The sequence below is a fragment of the Mixophyes fleayi genome, chromosome 1, assembly GCF_038048845.1.
Source record: "Mixophyes fleayi isolate aMixFle1 chromosome 1, aMixFle1.hap1, whole genome shotgun sequence".
NCBI classification, from domain to species: Eukaryota; Metazoa; Chordata; class Amphibia; order Anura; family Limnodynastidae; genus Mixophyes; species Mixophyes fleayi.
Window position 1 is genome coordinate 23592373 of NC_134402.1, and position 21518 is coordinate 23613890.

General features: G+C 40.1%; 1 protein-coding gene across 1 annotated transcript; it reads right to left on the minus strand.

The window, feature by feature from the left end:
* Window positions 1-665: 665 nt before the first annotated feature.
* On the minus strand, window positions 666-16320 carry LOC142141261 (nicotinamide N-methyltransferase-like). Its single transcript, XM_075199990.1, has 3 exons — window positions 16164-16320; window positions 4646-4853; window positions 666-1095 (listed from the first exon to the last, which is right to left on the minus strand). The coding sequence occupies exons 1-3, from the start codon at window positions 16312-16314 to the stop codon at window positions 666-668; spliced, it is 789 nt and encodes a 262-aa protein (XP_075056091.1). The 5' UTR covers window positions 16315-16320.
* Window positions 16321-21518: the final 5198 nt, after the last annotated feature.

Sequence of the window (21518 nt, forward strand, 5' to 3'; positions counted from 1 at the left end):
CTACCAGACAATACAGTTTTGAGAAGGTAAATTGGTAATCACCAATCACACTCCTGGAGGGACAATATTCTTTGAACAGCCAGGAAGCCGAGGCAGTCTTAATCTACAATTGATGAGATGTTAATCTGTCTATTAATTAGGCCTTCTAAACTTTTCTTTATGTTGCAGTATCCTGTGTGACAGGACAAGTGTTATTCCTTCACGGGTCCAAGATGACTGTAGAGCTTGTTGTTAGCAGTAGATAATATAATACAACTGTTCTCAGGGAAACTAAAACGTATGGGTGGGAGACCAGATGTGCCATGTCAATAATGATTAATGATAAATTTGATTATTTTATTCAAACCTGGATAAATTGTTACACAAACACAAGGCACAATTTAATTTTATAACCATTTATTGACTAATGCTACTGTATATGGATGATGACAGTAATTCTTATTAAGTTATTTGGAAAAGTTTTAAAGAATAATTTAACATAATTCAAACTGTTTCAAACCTAACTGTATTATAATTTATAATTATGCTTAATTTAATGACTTAAACTTGTCTGGAATACATAACATTTAAGAATTATAAATGAGAAATCTCTAATTTAGTCTTCGACAAATTCACATTAAGATGGACAAAGTAACTGCTTAATTAGTGAAATAGCCGATTTGGTTCTAAACCTCACTCACTTTTTTGACAATGACACAAACAAGTTTCTCATGGTCTACAATATCAATGGTAGTTTTTCTCTCCAGGTTCTCATAAAGTTCAATTTTGTACCCTTCATCACTTAGAGCCTTTCTTAAAAAGTTGTCATCATAGGTTAAGACATGATAATTTTGATCCCCAATTTTAAAATAGGAAGCATTAATATCTCCATATATTATAAGATACCCTCCTAGTTTAATTAAAGAGGATATTTTTTTCAGGTTTTTGCAGTAAGTGTCCTTGTCCTTACTAATAATTTCCAGCACCCATATGCTCATTACACAGTCGACTTTTGGCAGCAGTACGGGATCTGTAGGGTTATCTTTGCTGAAGTCACATTTCACCGGTGGTTTCACTTTGCTTCTCAGAAGGTCTTCTATTTCTTGCCATCCATTACTGGAAAATATAAAAAAACATGTTTTTTATATAAGTATCCATAGAGACAAGGGGACAAAGTACTAGGAGTATAGTTAAAATGTAAATTACGTTAACATGGAAACACTGCTACAATGCTATATTTTTAATTGCATATTGTTGAATCTATTTTCAGAACCTAATACTAAGGTTGTTATCAGTCTTCATCTCCCACAAAAATATATAACAGTGTTCGAGGATTCGGACAGATTTTAGAATGCCAATAAATATAATTATAGAATGAAGTTAATAGTAAGAAAGACCATTACAGAAAGTCCAAAGAGTTTTTGATTCCATTATAACTGATAAGATTTGGTAGGGAAAGTGCCAAACTACATTTCTGGATATAGGTATTTAAATATCAACTAATATGGAAATTCTAGAGGAGACAGGTAAATAGTTCATATGAATAGTCTGTTATTTTGAAAGGTGAATCCTATTACATACATCATCCTCATACCATTTTTCATGGTGGTTCACACAGGAACAGTCAATAGAGAGGCAATGTAAGAAAAACACACACAATCATTACCTGATAATGTTGTGTGTAAGAGATTGAGAGAAGATTTACTAAAGCCAAACCGCAGGAAAAATTCAGTTTTACAAAGTGCCACATTCAAAATTATCATCCCAACTTTTTTAATTAATAGAAAGCTCTGTATTTATCAATGTGACATTTGTCAAACCACTGAAAAAAGAGACCAAAAGTCACACAAGAAAAAGAGAGGTGGTTGTGAGAGGCGAGAAAGCTTAAGCTTATCTACCAGAAGCAAATAAAAAGTTTAAATGTTACAATACCCCTCCTTCCAGTGTGCAACAGGCCATGTTAGTCAGCATCTGGCTGATCCTCTATGGGGGAGCACAAATAAACATTTGGGACCGCACAGCTGAAGATGCCTGGCCCAATTCTAAGTAGCATTGAGCCCCACTTGTTACCCCGTGCTGATGGATACCAGGGACATCAAATACCTTTGCTCCCTTGTAGTAATAACTGAGTGTTTATTAATAAATAATTGTGCCTCCTTATATGGATTAATAAATAATTGTACTACTTTTATTTAATGCATTACAAGTATGTTAAAATTATTTTCTGTAGTGGGATAAATGCATACTTGCCTACCATCTTCATATTTTCTAGATTCAGTGGACAAAATATTTCTATGCACAATATCTGATTTCTCGAACTCTCCTTTCCTGCTCCCTGACCTCCATCTTCTCTCCTTCAGCTGATGAATCCCTCCCCTTCTCCCCAAATCCTCCCTCACTAAACATAGTCTAATAGTACCAATCTTCTCTTTGTTACCTGAAGCTTTCCTCTTCCCAATAATCTCTCTGGCCTGCCTAAATGAGATAGTCTCCTGCTACAAGAATACCCTCACCTCTTGAGTCTTCTGCTCTTGCCAACCCTTTCAGCTCCCCCAATTCCAAATTCCAAGTTTGGCACTCCTAATAGTCACAATTTCTACAAAAATGATCTTGCACCGTTGAATGTCATTGGAAGAATTCTTGCTCATTCTTCATTTCATCCACCCTCTCCCTTGCCAAACAATCCTTCTTAAGGTCTCTCATCTTCTCCAAGTTTTCCAAACCCCTTCCAACCTCTTTGCCACATTAAATGACCTCTGTCCAGCTCTCCCTCCCACCCTCTTCTTTACTCCCTCTAAATTAGCCTCCTTTTGCCCCCTGCTCCGCTCTCACCCAGTCCCTGATATGCTCCACCCCACCATTGATTATGAAGTCCATGCTTTTCTAATTTACTCTCCCACCTCACTTCCTCCACTCTAATGTCTCCCTCCAACTTGCCCACCTCTTCAATTTATCCCTCTCAAACAAAACAAGTGTTCTTCAATGCACAAGTTCAGAAATCAAAAACAAAACTTTGCTCCTGCAAAAGTTTGGTGGAACTGAGAGATATTATAAAGGCTACAAATAGGTGAAATAAACTGTTCTGATTGACTAGACCTTTTGACTGAAGTGCTAATTGCAGAGTAAAGAAAGCTAGTAGTCCAAGTGAGGTGACTAGCTAGTTTGCTGTTCTTATTAGCGTGCTGATTGCAGAAATTGAGAGAAGGTGTTTGTAGCTGTCATTATGAATTGTGCTCTGACAGCTGTCATCTGGAGCTAGTGTTGTGAATTCTCACATGAACAGTTCAAAAATTGACCTTATTGCCTGCACCATCCTTGACTCCTACCTCACCTTTACTTCTATATACAATCCCTCAAGCAACCCACTCTCTCATAATCTCCACAATTATTGCAAACTCCTCCTGACTCCCTTCCCCCTCACCTGCCTCTCTCCTCTTTAAGCTATCGATGTTGCATCAAGATTACTCATCCTCTATTGCTGCTCCACTTCTACATCCCCTCTCTGCCAAACCCTAAACTAGCTCTCTTTCCAATGTAGAATCCAATTTAAATTCCTCAGCCACACCTTCAAATCCCTCACCCAGTCCTCCCTTCTCTACATCTCCAATGACTGCTACCTCACTTCCTATTTGGTAACCTCATTTCCCATTTTCCTCTAAGACTTCTCCTGTGTTGCACCACACCTCTGAAATGCTCCCTCTTGTACTATCAGACTCTCCTGTTGACTGAAAACGTTCAATCATTCCCTAAAATCCCACCTGTTCATTAAAGCCTACCAATCCACTGCCCAAAACCTCCCCATCCATCAAAAACCTCTGCTTTCCATGTAAACCTCATTTTATTCCACCCCATCCCTAGTAGATTGTAATCTCTTACGAGCAAGACCCTCACTGCTGTGTTGTCATGTTGCTGTTCTTGTTTACCCATTCGTCCTATCTGCTGTATGGCACTGCAGAACTGTTGTGTCATATAAAAAAGATAATAATGATAATAATAATATATCAAATTGCAGCTTTATTTTGCATTACTTTTATTTTCATTTAGACTGCTGCCGGGAAGTAGGTTTCTATTTAATTTTTTAAAAGGAGAAAAACAATGGAGATGTTCACATTTAATTTCAGTTTATATGAAATACAACTTTTGCATTTATTATTAACTGTCAAGAAAATATTAACTCTTGCATACTGTATATGAGCCTTTATTACATTATACTGTGTTAAATAGGGTAACGCCACTTTAGCATTTACTACTAAAACTGGCAAGCGACACATCTATACATTACTGTGTATGAGAGCAATTATGAAAAAGCTTGGAGGACACCTGCAGGTAAATGTATCAAGCAGAGAGTTTTCCGGCAGGTTTGAAAATTGGAGATGTTGCCTATAGCAACCAATCAGATTCTAGCTATCATTTTGTAGAATGTACTAATAAATGATAGCTAAACTCTCAGCTTGATACATTTACCCCCTGGTTGTACCACATTTACACTCATGAATTTATAAAAGTATATAACAAATTTTGAAGCTTTATAACTATACTAGTCCTGCTAACGTCTTAGTTTAATATTGTTATTAAAATATTTTTTTTTATTTCTGCTTGTCCTGTTCATTTTTATTGTGATATTATAAGATAAATAATAAAATTATATAAAAATGTGACGCCAAACCTGCTTCCCTTTAACTGTTCTGTGATTGTTGAGGTATGAGTCCAGTCAAAGGCGTCTGTATCTTTATTTATCCATTTTTCCAATTCCTTGATGCAAAAGTCATTCAATTCAAGAAATGTAATTTCTTCCAAGAATTCACAGATTGGAAGAAGGTGAAAGATGATGGGGCCACAACTAATGTCAATCAAGGTTTTTCCTGTAACATAACCTAAAAATAGAGACCCTTACATTCATTATGTTAGTATTAGAATATATTTAATGCCAACAAATGTTCTTTTACACTTCCTTTTCTTTTGGATTTAGTTGGGTGATAACACAATCACTATTATTCATTACCTACTGCAGTTGCAGTTGCAGTTGAAATGAAATTCAGCATTGGATGCACAGTCATCAAACTATATTAACAACTGTACGTATATGAGATTTAGGTGAAATCAGAAGGGAAAGTAACATGACCAATAATTCATAGTTCAGAGCTACAATCGAAACAACATTATTTAAAACATAAATATTTGACAGTATTCAAAACAGTCATAGCTGCCCCATAAGAAAGGTCCAGTATGTTTTATATCCAGGCAGCCGGACAGGAGATTTAAGGAGAAAGGAAACTTGCAACCCCACAGGGCATCCCATTATTTCAGGAGTCATTTCCTAAACCACAAATGTATCTTCCTACATTGATTCTTTTCTACAGACTCATGTTGTGTCTATCCAATCATAGACTGACTTTGCTAACTTGTGTATGGAATGTATTGAACAGGAATATTTTTGGGTAGCATGCTCAGTGCAAATGTATTGCTCTATGGAAAACATGTTGAGGATTTTTTTTGTTTGAGATGGGATTCTTGGTTGCACCTTAACCTTAATAGTAATCATGTTAATCTTACATTTACCAGCACTTTTTATTCTACACTGGTCAAATTCCCGGCAATACAGCTCTTGGTCAGTGGTGTGTTCATGCCGTTCAATAAAAGCTCAATTCTAACAGTTTTTTGAACTGTAAGAATTGTAAGAGTAATCATCTAAAGTCCCAGAAAAAAACAGCCCCAGAAGGCAACTTCTTATAATTTGCATAAATTGTTCAAATGACAAGTTTTTCATGAACAATCAGTAAGCGATTCACTTAAGTTGGTGAAAATCTACGATCCGCATAATATGAGGTTAATGTGATCTTCTCTCCTCAGACCTATTAATCATTCTAGTAGGAATGTGAATGATTGATTGATATCCTTCATTTCAAAGTATAATGCTTTTTCATATATCTATATATATATATATATATATATATATATATATATATATATATACATATACACACACTAACTGAAGTACCCAGCATTGCCCATGTTTAGATCTTCAAGTTATTAACAATAAGTTGGATGTTATCCAAAACCATCCAGTGGAAGGCCCAGAACTGGCTCTGCACATCAAAATTCTGGCCAGCATACACTAATGAGTGACCGAAACCTCACACTCCTTGTATGGCTTCAGACATCCAATGCTACCAGTCTGTGAAAGTTTCGTCCAAATCCATCCGGTGGATGACTCAGTACACGCTCTATGGGTCAAAGTTCTGCCCGGTGTACACCAATGGGAGATCTGACATGGACCCTAACCCCCTTTAAACCTGGCCAGGATCCAACTGGACCACCTAGCATTGGTTTCATCCCAAGTGGTGCAAGATATTCGCCAACAAACAAAGAAACAAACTTATTTTATAGATATATAGATGGTTTCCAAATCCATTCAGTGTAAGGCAAAGAACAGGCTCCACAGGTCAAAGTTCTGGCCAAGGAACACAAACGGGATGTCTGACAGTGCCTCAAACCCCTAGTCTATCTTCTGGGATCCAATGTTACCAGTCTGTGACGTTATTGTCCAAATCCATCCAGTGAAAGTGAAAGGCTCAGAACAGGCTCCCAGGGTCAAAGTTTTCCACAGTGTACACCAACGGTAAGTCCGACCGGGACCCTTACCCCCTAAAACCTGGCAAGGATCCAACTGGACTACCTTGTGTTGTTTTCATTCCAATCAGTGCAGGGGTGTCCGAATCCATAACTGGAAAGGCAAACAAACCAAATTAATCCAGTTAATTGCTCAGAAGAGGCTCCCAGGTCCAGAGTACACCAACGGGAGGTCCGACCAGAACCCTAACCTGCTTAAAACCTGCCCAGGATAAAAATGAACTTCCTGACATTGCTTTCATCCCACTCAGCAGTGGTAGTCAGCATATCGATGCTGACTACACCGACAACACTTACTACAAAATCTGGAGTCCGGCTGGCTGCTTCCATGACGAGGACCCATCACGACTCTTCACTGAAGTGATTTTCAATCAATCCCGAAGACAGAAGGCGACGGCTGGATGACGTCACTGACCTTGACGAAGCTGTTCATGCTGCTCTTCAGGGGGTAATGTAACTATGGGGCCAAGTACAATGTACTTTAGAAACGGCTGTTACCTGTCTGTGAAGTTTTTGCCCGAATCCATCCAGTTGAAGGCTCAGAACAGGCTCCTCGAGTCAAAGTTCTGCTGAGCGTACACCATCGGGAGGTCCAACTAGGACCCTAATCCCCTAAAAACCTGGCCAGGATCCAACTGGACCCTCACGTTGGTTTCATCCCAATCGGTGCAGGAGTGTCCAAATGCAAACAAACCAAATCCATCCAGTGGAGGGCCCAGAACATTCTCCACAGGTCAAAGTTCTGGCCAGCGTACACCAACTGGAGGTCCGACCAACACCCCTAACATGTCTTCTTAGATCGAATGTTAAAAGTCTTTTTAAAATTTTTGTCCAAATCCATCCAATGGAAGGCGCAGAACAGGCTTGGCGGGTCAAATTTCTGTTCAGTGTACACCAATGGACGGTCTGACCGGGTCCTTAAACCCCTGAATATCTGCCCGGGATCCAACTAGCCCACCTTGCGTTGGTTTTATCCGAATCAGTGCAAGGGTGTGGAAGATATTCAGATACAAACAAAGAAAATTTTTATATATATATATATATATATATATATATATATATATATATATATATATATATATATATATATTCTAGCTGAAGTACCCAGGTCAATGAAGTAAAACAGGGATACCCGATGTTGCGAGTGTTTATTTGTAATGTGTAGCAGTTTTTATATCTTAGCAAATTATTTGGTAAATAGATCAAAAATGCTATTTAGAAAATAAGATCTGCTGCTTTGTTGTGTTGTCTTTATGTAATGTTGTCGCAAGTTTTCTTTCCAGCAGTCAAACAATTGTTTACAACCCAAAAATGATGTTTTCAATTTCTGACGCTCTGTCGCTTTGTCGCGTTGTTGCATTTTAATAAATTACTTTTTCGCTACTAAATAAGAAATAAGTATGTAACATTTGCAGCTTTATATTGAGAGCTGTGGAAAATATTCACAAACAAACAAACATTTAAACAAGCGAATGTCTTTATATATATATATATATATATATATATATATATATATATATATATACATACATACATATATATAGATTAGCTGAAGTACCCAGCGTTGCCTGGGTTTAAAGTTTCAAGTTATAAAGTTATCAATGGGTTGGTCAACATTTTAAAAATGATTTACAGAGTAGCAGCTCTTCCAACACACCCATAAGGTGGCTGCCCAGTGTTGTTTTTGTTTTTATTTTAAATGTAATCCAAATCTATCAAGTGGAAGGCTGAGAAAAGTTCGGATCAGCGTGAAGCAACACGAGGTCCGGATGGGAACTCAATAACCTAATATGTCTTCTAGGATCCAATATTACCAGTCTGCAAAGTTTTTATCCACATCCATCAAGTGGAAGGCTCAGAACATGCTCCCCAGGTCAAAGTTCTGCCCAGCATACACCAACAGGAGGTCCAACTGGGACTCTAACTGTTATGATTCCTAGTAAATTCAGGAAGCGGCACGGAAGTAAAATACAAATGTCTTTATTCCCGGCAAAATATATAAGCAAAGATTCAGTTCAAGGAACATGCAGGTTTTCATAAACAGATATAACTCCCAACATAAATATGAACAGACGTTGCAGGAACGAACACATAAATAACAGGTTCCAATGAATGCAAATATAGCTTAAATGCAAGGATCAGAATGGTGAGTTACCCAATGCGAGAATGCAAGTGTCTGTCCAGGGAAGCAAACATAGTCCAGGCAAAGTACAGGGTCACAAGCAAACTTGCATAGTCCGGTAATCAGGCTGAGGTCTAGGGCAACGAAAGTGCAAGCAGTATCCAGTATTCAGGCAAAGTTAGGGGTCACGAGCAAACAAGCATAAACGGTAAACAGGCCAAGGTCACAACGGGAGATCAAGTATCAGCAGAACCAAACTGGAACAGGGGGAACACAAGCAGCAGCCAGGTATACATGGATGAACTGCACAGAGCACAGCTTGAGGCAGATATTTGAAGCAGTGCGACAGGTGCAGCTCTAATTACGCATCATGCAAGGAGATTAACTCCTTCAGGCATGTAGAAGAGTTCAGGAACAGAACAGCAGCACCTCTGGTGGTATGAGGTACTACTGCTAGATACAAAGAACAGGCAGTACAGGCAGAACAGAGTCATAACTCTAACCCCCTAAAACCTGGCTGACATCCGACTTAAACACCTAATATTGGTTTCATTTCAGTTAGTGCAGGTGTGTCCAAATGCACAACTGGACAGACAAACAAACCAAATCCATCCAATGGAAGGGCCAGAACAGGCTTCCCGGGTCAATGTTCTGGCCAGGGTATACACACGGGAGGTCCAACTGGGAGTCTAACCTCTATAAAACTTGTCAAGGATCCAACTGGACCACTTTGCATAGATTTCATCCCAAATGGTGCAGGGGTGTCCGAATGCACAACTGGACAGAAAAACAAACCAAATCCATCCAGTGGAAGGCTCAGAACAGACGTCCATGGTCAAATTTATGGCCAACATACACAAGCAGGTTGTCCAGCCGGGAAACTAATGTCCCTAAACCTGGCCAGTATCCAACTAGACAACCTTGTATTGGTTTGATCCCAATCAGTGCAGAGGTGTCTGAATTCATAAACAGACGGAGAAACACACAATGAAACCAGAGAAATTAATACATAAGATGTCATCCAAATCTATCCAGTGGAAGGGCCAGAACAGGCTCCCATGTCAACGCTCTGGCCAGCGTACACCAACGGGAGGTCCGACGGGGCCTCATCTCCCTAGCATATTACCCAGTGTAATCTGACATCGACTGAATTTCTGCAAAACCGATTGTAAAATAAAAAGACTTACCTTGAAGCCAACGCTGCAGATCTCCGATTGGATCACCATGCTAACACCAAGTTATTCCGAATGGCGAAGTGTTCGGCACTGCAGGCTGAAGTCATCGCAACGTCTGTCAATAGAAATTTAAAGTGGCAATGTCGGGTAAAGTGTTTAGTGTTAAGTGTTAAGTGTTTCCCTGGCAGTGATATCCATATCTTGACTGCCCTTACTGTAAAGAACCCCTTCCTTTGCTGGTTGTGAAATTTCCTCTCCTCTAACCTTAGAGGGTGACTACATGTCCTGTGTAAGAGATCTTGGGGTAAAAAGTTCCCATGAAAGTTCTCTATATTGACCCCTAATGTATTTGTACATAGTAATCATATCTCCTCTTAGACGACTCTTTTCTAAAGTAAACATGCCAAAACTGGTTCATCATAACTTAATGACTCCATACCCTTTATCAATTTTTTCACCCTTCTCTGAACCCATTCTAGTTCCAAATTATGTTTTTTATAGAGTGGTGCCCAGAACTGTACTGCTGTCACAAATCGGGATCTTAGTTGCACTTACCCATACTTACCAACTTTCTGTTGGTCAAATCCGGGAGCCTGCGGAGGAGGTGGGCGTAACGGGGGGCGGGGCTCCAAAATGGCGTCATTTTGGACCCGCCAAATGACGTGATGACGCAAAATGCGTCATTTGACAGCGGGGGGCGGGGCCAAACGCTGCGATTCACTGGGAATCGCTGCGTTTGGGACTTAATTCTGCCCAAGTGGGCAGAATTATCCAGATGCAGGAGATTGCCACACTCGCCCGGGAGCCCGGGAGACTCTCGCAAAATGCGGGAGTCTCCCGGACATTCCGGGAGAGTTGGCAAGTATGCACTTACCTCATCCGCCGCTGTTATATCACAGCTACCTGGGTCCCCTCTGGTCGTCTGCAGCATTCCCGTTCTCCACACCTCCGTTTGTAAACAAACACATACTGTTTGTTCTGCTGCAGGGGCGCGGCCATCTTGGATGCAGTCAGGTGATCATTCCAAACCAACCAGATTCAGAAGCTGTGATCACATGAACTGATCAGCCAATAGTTGTTTGGGACATCCTATTTAAACCTGCTGCTGTGATCTGTTCATTGCCAGAACAACACACTTCTCTCCAGAGGATAGTTCTTGGCTCCTGGTTCCAGTGTTCCTGTTTGCATAACTAAAGTGCAGTGTTCCTGTCTGCATAACTAAAGTGCAGTGTTCCTGTCTGCATAACTAAAGTGCAGTGTTCCTGTCTGCATAACTAAGTGCAGTGCTCCTGCCAGCATTTCCAGACTGCTCATTCCCCTGCTATATTTTATATTCAGCAAGAACATGAGCAGGAAGATCATCCAGGCTGCTAGTTTCTGTTTCAGTCCTGCTCCAGCTAGGCCCAAATGTCCCGAATCGGATCAAGAAATTCATACGACCGTGACAACTGCATATTCAAGATGAGGTCTTACCAACGGTTTATACAGTGGCAAAATTACACTGTCTTCCCTTGCATCTATGCCACTTTTTATACATACCAATACTTTATTCGCCCTTGCAGCTGCTGCTTGACATTGAGCACTAAGTCTACTGTCTAGTAGCACACCCAAATCCTTTTCCAGTATAGATTCTCCTAAATTAATTCCATTTAATTTATAGATTGCGTTCTTGTTTTTGATCCCTAAATGCATATCCTTACATTATTCTATGTTAAACCTCATATTCCATTTGGCCGCCCAATCCTCCAGTATATTTAAGTCCCTCTGTAGAGAAGTTAAATCTTGCTCTGATTTTATTTCCTTACAGAGTTTAGTGTCATCTGCAAAAATATAATCTTTACTCTCTAAACCATCACCACAGTCATTAATAAATATATTATAAAGAAGTGGCCCCAGCACGGAACCTTATGGTACACCACTTAAAACTTTTGACCAATTAGAAAATGTTCCAGTTATCACAACTCTCTGTTCCCTATTCTCTAACCACTTTTTGATCCAAGTACAAATGTTGTTTCCTAGACCCAGTTCCCTTATTTTGTAAATCAACCTCTTGTTTGGCACTGTATCAAAGGTCTTTGCAAAATCTAAGTAGACCACATCTACTGTGCAGCCCTGGTCTAAGTTCCCACTAGCTTCCTAGTGGAAGCTAATTAGATTAGTTTGACATGACCCATCTCTCACAAATCCATGCTGATTCCCACTAATAATCTTATTGTGCATCAACTAATCCTGAATACTACCCCATAATATACCTTCCAGTAGTTTCCCCACTATCATTGTCAGGCTTACAGGTCTATAATTCCCTGGTTGTGATCTTGTCCCCTTTTTAAACAACGACACCACATCTGCTATTCACCAATCCCTTGGTACTGAGACTGATGAGATTCAATCTATGAAAATGAAGAATAGCGGTCTAGCTATTTCTGAGTTTAGCTCCATAAGGACCCTTGGGTGTATGCCACCTTGACCTGTAGATTTATTTTTATTTTTAAATCCAGTATTTTTATTGAAATTTTTTAAGATATAAACATACCAAACAACAAAAAGAAAAGAAAAACAATCGCATACATATCGGAATTAAATTACGGAATTTACAAGATTACAATAAAGCATAATAATAATAAATGTGCTATATTCATTTAGGATTTAGCTTTATTTATTTTAATATTCTTCAGTTGGTTTTAAACTTCTTCCTCTGTCAACCAAGTATTAATTAATGATACAGTTTCATTTCCATTTTTATGTATTATTTCTATCATTTGTTCCTCTCTAGTAAATACTGAAGAAAAGAAAGTATTTAATACCTCTTTTCCTTAGTATCATTTATCAATTCACCCATCTCACTTCTTAGAGGTCCTATTTTCTCTTTTTTAATCCTTTTGCCAATTATATACTTAAAAAACTTTTTGGGGTTTGTCTTACTTTCTTTTGAAACTTGTATTCCATTTTCAAATTTGGCCAATCTAATTCACTTTTTGCATGTTTTATAACATTCCTTGTACCTATGGAAGGACTCCTCTGACCCATCAGACTTAAACAATTTAAATGCACGCTTCTTACTTTGCATTTCTTCCCTTACCTTTTTATTTAGCCACATTGGTTTAGGCTTAATTCTTTTACATTTATTGACCTAGTTGTGTAGCCTTTTCAATTTGCTGTAAAAATTGGTCTTTCTCACTCATAGTAACATCTGGCGGTTTATAGCATATCCCTATCAGCAACTTCCCTGAACTTTTTCCTCCGCTGGATATTTCCACCCACAATGCCTCTATATTATCCCCAATATTCTCGTAAATAACTTCCTGAATACTTGGTTTTAACTCTGGCTTACTATAAAGACATACTCCTTCTCCCATTTTTTTTACCCTATCCCAGCTGAAGAGTATAGCCTTCCAAGTTGACTGCTCAGTCATGTGTATCATCCCACCAGGTGTCCGTTATACCTGTAATATCATGCTGCTGATTCATTGCTACTATTTTTAACTCCCCCATTTTACCTGTCAAACTTCTTGCATTTGCAAGCATACACTTAAGTCTATTGACTCCCTTAGGTATTTCTTTTTGCTTTTAAAAGGGCCTTTCCTTATCGGCTATGCATCCCTTTCCCCCCTCTCCACCCCCTTGTCTTTTGATGAATTCCTCCTTACTACTCTCAATGTCTATCCCATAAATACTTGCTTGACTCTCCTGGGAAGTCTAGTTTAAAATCTCCTCCAACCTTCTAACCATCCTCTCCTGTAGCGCAGCAGCCCCCTCCTCATTTAAGTGCAATCCATCTCGACAATAAAAATGGCAACTGATTGAGAAATCAGCCCAGTGCTCTAAGAATCCAAAACCCTCCTTCCTACACCAATCTTTTAGTCATGCATTAACCTCCCTAATTACCCGCTACCTTGCTGGACTAGTGCGTGGTACAGGTAGTATTTCCAAAAATACTACCTTGGATGTCCTTGCCTTAAGTTTGCAACCTATGTCCCTGAAATCATTCTTTAAGACATCCCTTCTTCCTCTAACTCTGTCATTGGTGCCAACGTGCAGGAAAAACGATGGGTCATTCCCAGACCCTCACAACAAACTATCCACCTGATCCACAATATGCCGAGGCAGAGCAACCGGGAGACAATGCACTGTTCGGCATGCACGGCCCTGGTAACAGATTGCCCTATCTACCTCTCTAATAATTTAATCCCCTACCACCACAATCTGCCTGGTTCCCTGAGTAACTTTGGTCCACTCTATGCTGGAGAGACCATTCATCATCATCATCAACATTTATTTATATAGCGCCAGCAAATTCCGTAGCACTTTACAATTGGGAACAAACACTGATAAGACAATACTGGGTAATACATACAGACAGAGAGGTAAGAGAACCATTCCCCTGGTTGCAAGAGGAAGCAGTCTCACCCAACTCTACCAATTCTGAACTGCCTTTCACAGTATCTTCATCCAATCTGACAAACCTGATGGGATTGCTTAGTTAAGAACTGGCCTGCCTCTTCCTCCCTCTGCTACCCCTAGTAACTGTTACCCAGCTGCCCACCTGTGCATCCTCCTCTGTCTCTGCTCCACCCTGCTCAGCTAATGCATCAACTGTGAGCTGTAAACTCTGCTCGAGGTTGGCAATCTCTCATAATGTTGCAATAGTCTGCTTTAGATCAGTTACCTGGGCTTCCAAAGAGACCAATTGCTCACATTTCTCACAGAGGTATAAACCTTGGAACAATTGTTCCAAGTGTGCATACATATGACAAGATACACATTGAGTGAGATCATCAAGAATGCTACCACTAATCTTATTATGGCTAACCTAACTTCTTATAGCCTGCAGTGAACTCGAGAGTACTAACCTTTGCTAGCCACTTACCAGATTAAACCCCTTCCTGGATTCAACTCCATACTGGATCTAACTCCACATTTTAAACAAACAGCACTTGAAATCAAACAGCAGTGGAAATCACAAGCTCACTGAAATTGCTTACCACCACCTGTTAAATAGAGCTTGCACTAACCAGCTGTATCAAGTAATGCAATTAATCTACACCCACTAGCTATAACAGAAAAAAAAGACACTTAATAAACAGACAGAAAATCAAATCCCCTTCAATAAACACTCAGAATAACTCCCCAATATATATCACTCTCTCAACACAGCTCAGCAATCCTTACTGGATCTAGCTCCACATTTTAAACAAACAGCAGTTGGTCCCAGGGTCCAGCCACCTGAAGCATGCAGTGCCGGAGGATGGTATGGGCGGGTTACCAGGTATTAGAACCCCCCTTCAGTTTGCCTATGGGGAGGTGGATCCTGGCAAAGTTTTACCCCGAAAAAGGGGAAAAGAATTCTTTCTGATAAAAAAAAAAATGGAAATAGGATAAATTACCTTATTCAATAATTTCCATAATATCCTCTACTAATTATAGCTATAGATATTATTTCTTCTAAAATAGGCATCCCATCAATTTTTAAATGTTTCCGGTTAGTGATTTTTAAATCACCACCTCAGGTAGTAATGTAGCTCATGGTAAATTGTCTTGCTTCCATTCACAGTTCATGACCCTCTGTCCTCTATATGGTCCTTGGTAAACTGACTTCTTAGTTTATCATTATGTTTTAATATAATTATCTTATTACTTCCCATATGGACTATTGCTATAGACTTCTTATTTGTCGTTTCCGTAATTGCTTATAGCCTTACAGTCAATTCAAAATCCTGTCATCACACTTATGTACCTCATCCGCCAATCTTCATCTGTATCTTCTATTTATATCATACCATATTTATAAAGGCTCAACACAGTTATGTATAAAATGTAAACTTTTCAATACTACTTTAACCACTAAAGATCTTTACATTATGGCCCACCTTAAATCTGCTCTTTTCTTACAAGATATTCTCCAAACTGTCCCCATCTTAAATTACTGCAGACTGAGGCTCAGCATAGCAGCGATTAGTTGTAACATAAACTTCTATAGAAGTTAGATACACAATCACGTGCAACTTACATTCACATACCCACAGAAGTTTCATATAGACTAACATACAGGTTACATGCACACACACATTCAAATGTAAGTTATATACAGGTTACAGAGACACTCGCACACAGGTTACATACAGATCACATACATATTCACACACACTCACATACAAACCACGGTGCACAGTCATTTGTATGTCTTTTTTCAAATAAATTTTCACAAAAAAAACTTCATTCCAAAATGAAATTTACAGTTTAAAATTAAAATCAGATACCTGATGTAAATGCTTTATGAAGAAATGTCATCAAACTTTTAGTGCTATCTTGAAAAAGACAGTCTGGAGTTTTTGGAGAGAAGTATGCGTCTAGTAGTGTATTGTGATTAAACTCATCCACATGGTAGTGCTTTATCAGTCTGGAATCCATTCTGTATCTCTGTTTGCAAATTTGTAAAATTGCTAGAATTATTCAGAGCTTTATAGTTTATGTAACCGGATTTGATGTTCTTTAATAAATATTGAAGTTGTATCACATGTCAGCGCAAACAGGATTATACAGTGGGAAAATAATGTTGTCTAAAGATAATATTTTCTAAGTGATGGGATAGTTAAACATGGCATGGAATTAACCCTTTACACTCCCTGCCATATTTATTCTTTTTACAATTTAGATTTACACTCACCCACTCAGACACAGGTTACATATCTAATCACCCACTCAAATGCAGATTACATACACACTCAGATAAAGGTTATATAAACACTCACAGACATACTCACCCACTTACAGACAGGTTACATACACACCAACTTACTCATGTGCAGGTTATATACACACTGACATACAAGTTACATTCATGCTCACTCAAGTATAGATTACATACACAATCACCCACTGAATTGTAAGTTACATATACACTCAGATACAGGCAGGTGCGGGCTGGCAAATTTCAGCCCAGGAGTCAGCACAGGCGGCCACATCACATGACACGCATCGCTTGCCATGTGATGCGGTTTTCTGAGCGGCCCAGGGGGGCGATGCCCCCCGGCCCAGCCCACCCCTGGATACAGGTTACACACACATTCACATACAAATTACATACACCCTCACTCAATCATATACATGCTACATACACACTAACATTGAGGTTACATTCACACTTACTAACTAATTGGTAACATACATGCTGACTGATATTGAAGTTATACAGAATTTAAGCTCACATACTGGTCAGAGACACACACATTTACACACTCACATGGAAACCACTGTTGTGGCATGTGGGGAAATGAGGTATGACCTCAAACGGAGTGCACCTCGTTTCTCACAAACTGCGGACTATAAAAACATATAATTTTTCTAACCCTCTAGTTCCCCATATTTGTCAGCAGGGCCGGACTGGGACTAAAAATCAGCCCTGGCATTTAAAGCACACAGGCCCACGTGTTGTGGGCTTCATGCACTATATTGTTGCACACTGATGTTGGCGTAGTATGCGTTGCTGGTGCAGTACAACATGATGTAGTGTGTGTGTGTGTGTTGGGGAGATGCGGGTATATATTTCTCCTAATGACCCGCAAACTTACATTATTAGTACCCCAATTACATCAATAAATACTATAACAATACATTATTTGTATCAAAATTACAGCAGTAAATAACCCCCCACACACACTCATACTACATCAATACCCACCCACATTACAGCAACCAGCATTACCTCCCCTTCCCCACATTACAGTAACCAGCATCACTCCCACATTACAGCAACCGTTGTCACCCCCCACATTACAGCAATACCCTCTCCTACTTGTTTGCAATACTAAGCCCCAAACACACTACAACATTGCAGCCACCACGCCACCCCATACTACAGCAATACCACCAATACAGGCGCCACTGTAGGAATCCAATGTTTTGCTATTTTCAAATCTCCCACAAAATAGCAGCAACAGAATACTTATACACATAGGTAGCAGGTACCCTTTTCCCTCAATTAAATAGTAATGGCAGAATTTCCATGAGTCATTCCACATGAAATAAAACTCTAACAAATATATCAGAAAAAACATAACTATTGAACGATCATTTAAAACCACACGGCTGCATTAAAAGTATTTCCATCTACAGCAATTTTTTTTTTACTACAGTAACTGGATATGCGTCTTTTCTATTCATTTTAAATAACACAGTATATAAATTAATGGAGGTAAAGGAGGTGGGTGAGAGATAATTGGATGTGATCCATCAGTTTGTTTGGATAGGAAACATTTAGATTATTTACCTGGAGACGTCTACCCCCTTGACTCACAGGCAGGGCCAATAAGAGGAATTTTGGGCCCCGGTACAGCAACTACTTTGGGCTCCCGTTATATTCAATAATGAGAGACTTGCCTTTGGCAGAAGTTCATATTATGCCACACCGTAGTGCCCCCAGTTCATATTATGTCACATCGTAGTGCCCCCAGGTCATATTATGCCACATAATATTACCCTTAATTCATATTTTGCCATGCAGTAGTGCCCACAAATCATATTATGGCATAGTAGTGCCCCCAAATCATATTATGCCACAATAGTGCCCCCAAATTACATTATGCCATACAGTAGTGCCCCCAAATAACATTATGCCCTACAGTAGTGCCCCCAAATAACAGTATGTCATAGTAGTGCCCCAAATCAATAGTAGTGACCAGACAAAAACTCATTCACAAATAAAAATTGGTACAGCATATCAGATTCTGAGAGTGCGAGCCCCAGGAGCAGCTTAATACCCCATTTACAATGCAAAAAAAAAAAATAGATATATTGACACAATCACAGGTAAAATGCATGACAAGCAGCTTTTTTCCTCTTAATTAAAAATCTCTGTACAAATAAATATGCAAGAAACATTACAGCACAATAATGAGCAATACATATTGTTTTAAACATCATTAGATACACAATAGTGCCCCCAGTTCAAGAAAGGATGGTGAAAAACAAATTGGACACGAGAAATATATGAACTTACCTGATTATGGCATCCTGTGTTCTGTTCTCCTACTGGGCGCGCTGGGCGAGGAGAGATCCGCAGCTGTCAGCTCACACAGGCAGTCGGGAGCAGGGACAGAGGGCAGTGGTTGAAGTGGAAATTTAGAAGTGGGGGTGTAGAAAATATACGTGAATGAAGTATGAAGGCTTGATGTTTTTTTAACACTTGTCCCCTCTGTGCATTCCCATTCTTCATTACTACTTGTGTTTTATGATGGCTGCATCCCTGACAATCCCATTGTTAAGATGTCTCTCCTTTTACACTTTCTTTTAGCTATGCCCCTGCACCATCTTATTCTTTGTCCCTCTCACCCCTCTTCATGCACCCCCTTCCCCCTGGCTCTCACCCCTCTTCCAGCACCCCCTTTTCCCCCTGGCTCTGTCACCCCTCTTCCAGCACCCCTTTTCCCCCTGGCACTGGCACCCCTCTTTTAGCACCCCCTTCCCCCTGGCTCTCACCCCTCTTCCAGCACCCCCATTTCCCCCTGACTCTGTCACCCCTCTTCCAGCACCCATTTTGCCCCTGGCTCTGTCACCCCTCTTCCTGCACCCCTTTTCCTCCTGGCTCTGTCACCCCTCTTCCAGCACCCCTTTTCCTCCTGGCTCAGTCACCCTTCTTCCAACACCCCTTTTCCTCCTGGCTCTGTCACCCCTCTTCCCGCACCCATTTTCCCCCTGGCTCTGTCACCCCTCTTCCAGCACCCATTTTCCCCCTGGCTCTGTCACCCCTCTTCCAGCACCCCTTTTCCTCCTGGCTCTGTCACCCCTCTTCCAGCACCCCCTTTTCCTCCTGGCTCTGTCACCCCTCTTCCAGCACCCCTTTTCCCCCTGGCTCTGTCACCCCTCTTCCAGCACCTTTTTTCCTCCTGGCTCTGTCACCCCTCTTCCAGCACCTTTTAATCTGTTCATCTTCCAGATTCATAAAACCAACATATTTTCTGATAATTTATATATATATATATTTTCCTAACAACTGTTTCTTAAACATTATTAAAACCAGATGTTTCACTGAACACACACTGAAATCACACACAAAAAAAACTCTGGAATGCACTTCACCAGATAAACTTACGAGAATTTATCACTTGCAACGTGACATTTATCTATGCTTTAAAATACATATAATCATTACACAAGTCTTAACAGGCACTACAAAAAAATCAGCCTATCTTTAGCCTACTGTCTTCACAAAACAAACCTTTTTCATCTCAAGATGATAAAGAAATTAAATATCCAGCATTTACCACAATTGAGCTGATTATCAGTATGGATAACAGAAGTACGAGACAGATGTATGAAACAAGCTGTGACGAAATGAGTTTGATAACCCTGTGAGCATGTCTCATTTCTCACATAATGTGAATTATAGCAAATACTTTTTATAGCTTTCTTTTGTTTCCCCAGCTCACCAGACTATAACTGCATTGTCCAATAACATGTGGCTAAGGGGACATTGTAGTTCAGTGTACATATGTATATTGTTTATTGTATATTGATAACTTGAAGTAAGGTTGCTATTCATTGTCTTTAAAGTGAAGCCAGGGGGATTATGGGTAGGGATCAGTCTGCCATGTGCCTGAGTAGGAAAACTAATTAGTGTCCATTGTTCTCACCAGGTTAGTCCAGACAGGCCATCTAACAGGGGAGGTTCTCTGAAAGGACAGCTCATCTTCACTCCCCTGTCCACCCCCCCCCCTCCTAGTCCAGCACTGACCAATGGTTAAGTAGAATAGACGCAGGGGTTTGCCCAGGGAGGGGAAAGACTGTGGAAATCAGACTTGTGATATATAAGGAACAACTCCAGGGGGGAGGGCGGGGATGCTTGGATTTCATTCAGGAAGGTGCAAGATGGAGTTTTGAATTGTCGTTTTCTAACTCAAATCTATATATGCAGCTGAGAGGGATCCATGGGTCATGAAGTCTGGACAGCAGGTGACTATATCTCCTTAAGTTATTGGGGTAAGGGACAGATGATGTGGTAAATCTGCCTGGCATTTATTTACTGTGTGGACATAATATTCTAGTGTGATTTGTATGACAATAAATATACTGTTGTATTTTTATAACTGCATTTTGCCTGAGTGACCATACGAATCCTAGAAGGTACTGGGTAGCACTGGGCCAGATAAACCCAATATCTTCACATTTTTGGTGGCAGCAGTGGGATCACTCAGTCCCAGGTCTTCTCTGGGTAGAGCTGCAGGGGAACTGTATCGTGATACATTCCAGGGCTCTGCAAAGCAGTTAGCACTAGAAACCAGTTACCACATTATCCTGAACTTTCTCCTAAAGGCTTTAAGGTAGAAAGTGTCACGAAAAGCGTTGTGGGCTTTAAGCGAGGGAAGATGCCGCCTAAGTGCCGATTTGATAAGGGGAAGCGCACCCCGCCAGAGGAGAGCGGAAGATGGAACCGTGTCTCAAAGAGAGGAAATCACAGTGAGGTGATCCCTGGAAGTAAAATGGGTGTGAGCTCTAGGAGCAAGAGAGCAGATCACAGCTCAGTGTTGAAAAAGTTCCCAAAGGAAGGGATGAAGCAGTCTAGTACACCCAGGAGAAAGGTGTACTGGGATGAAGGACTGTGGGAGTGTCTGCAGGAT

Excerpts from the sequence above, each read along its gene's own strand:
- LOC142141261 (XM_075199990.1), bottom strand. The coding sequence starts at position 16,314 with ATGGATTCCAGACTGATAAAGCACTACCATGTGGATGAGTTTAATCAC. Across the intron at positions 4,854-16,163 it reads TCATAAAGCATTTACATCAG|GTTATGTTACAGGAAAAACC; the intron begins GTATCTGATTTT and ends CTCTATTTTTAG. Across the intron at positions 1,096-4,645 it reads GAACAGTTAAAGGGAAGCAG|TAATGGATGGCAAGAAATAG; the intron begins GTTTGGCGTCAC and ends TATATTTTCCAG.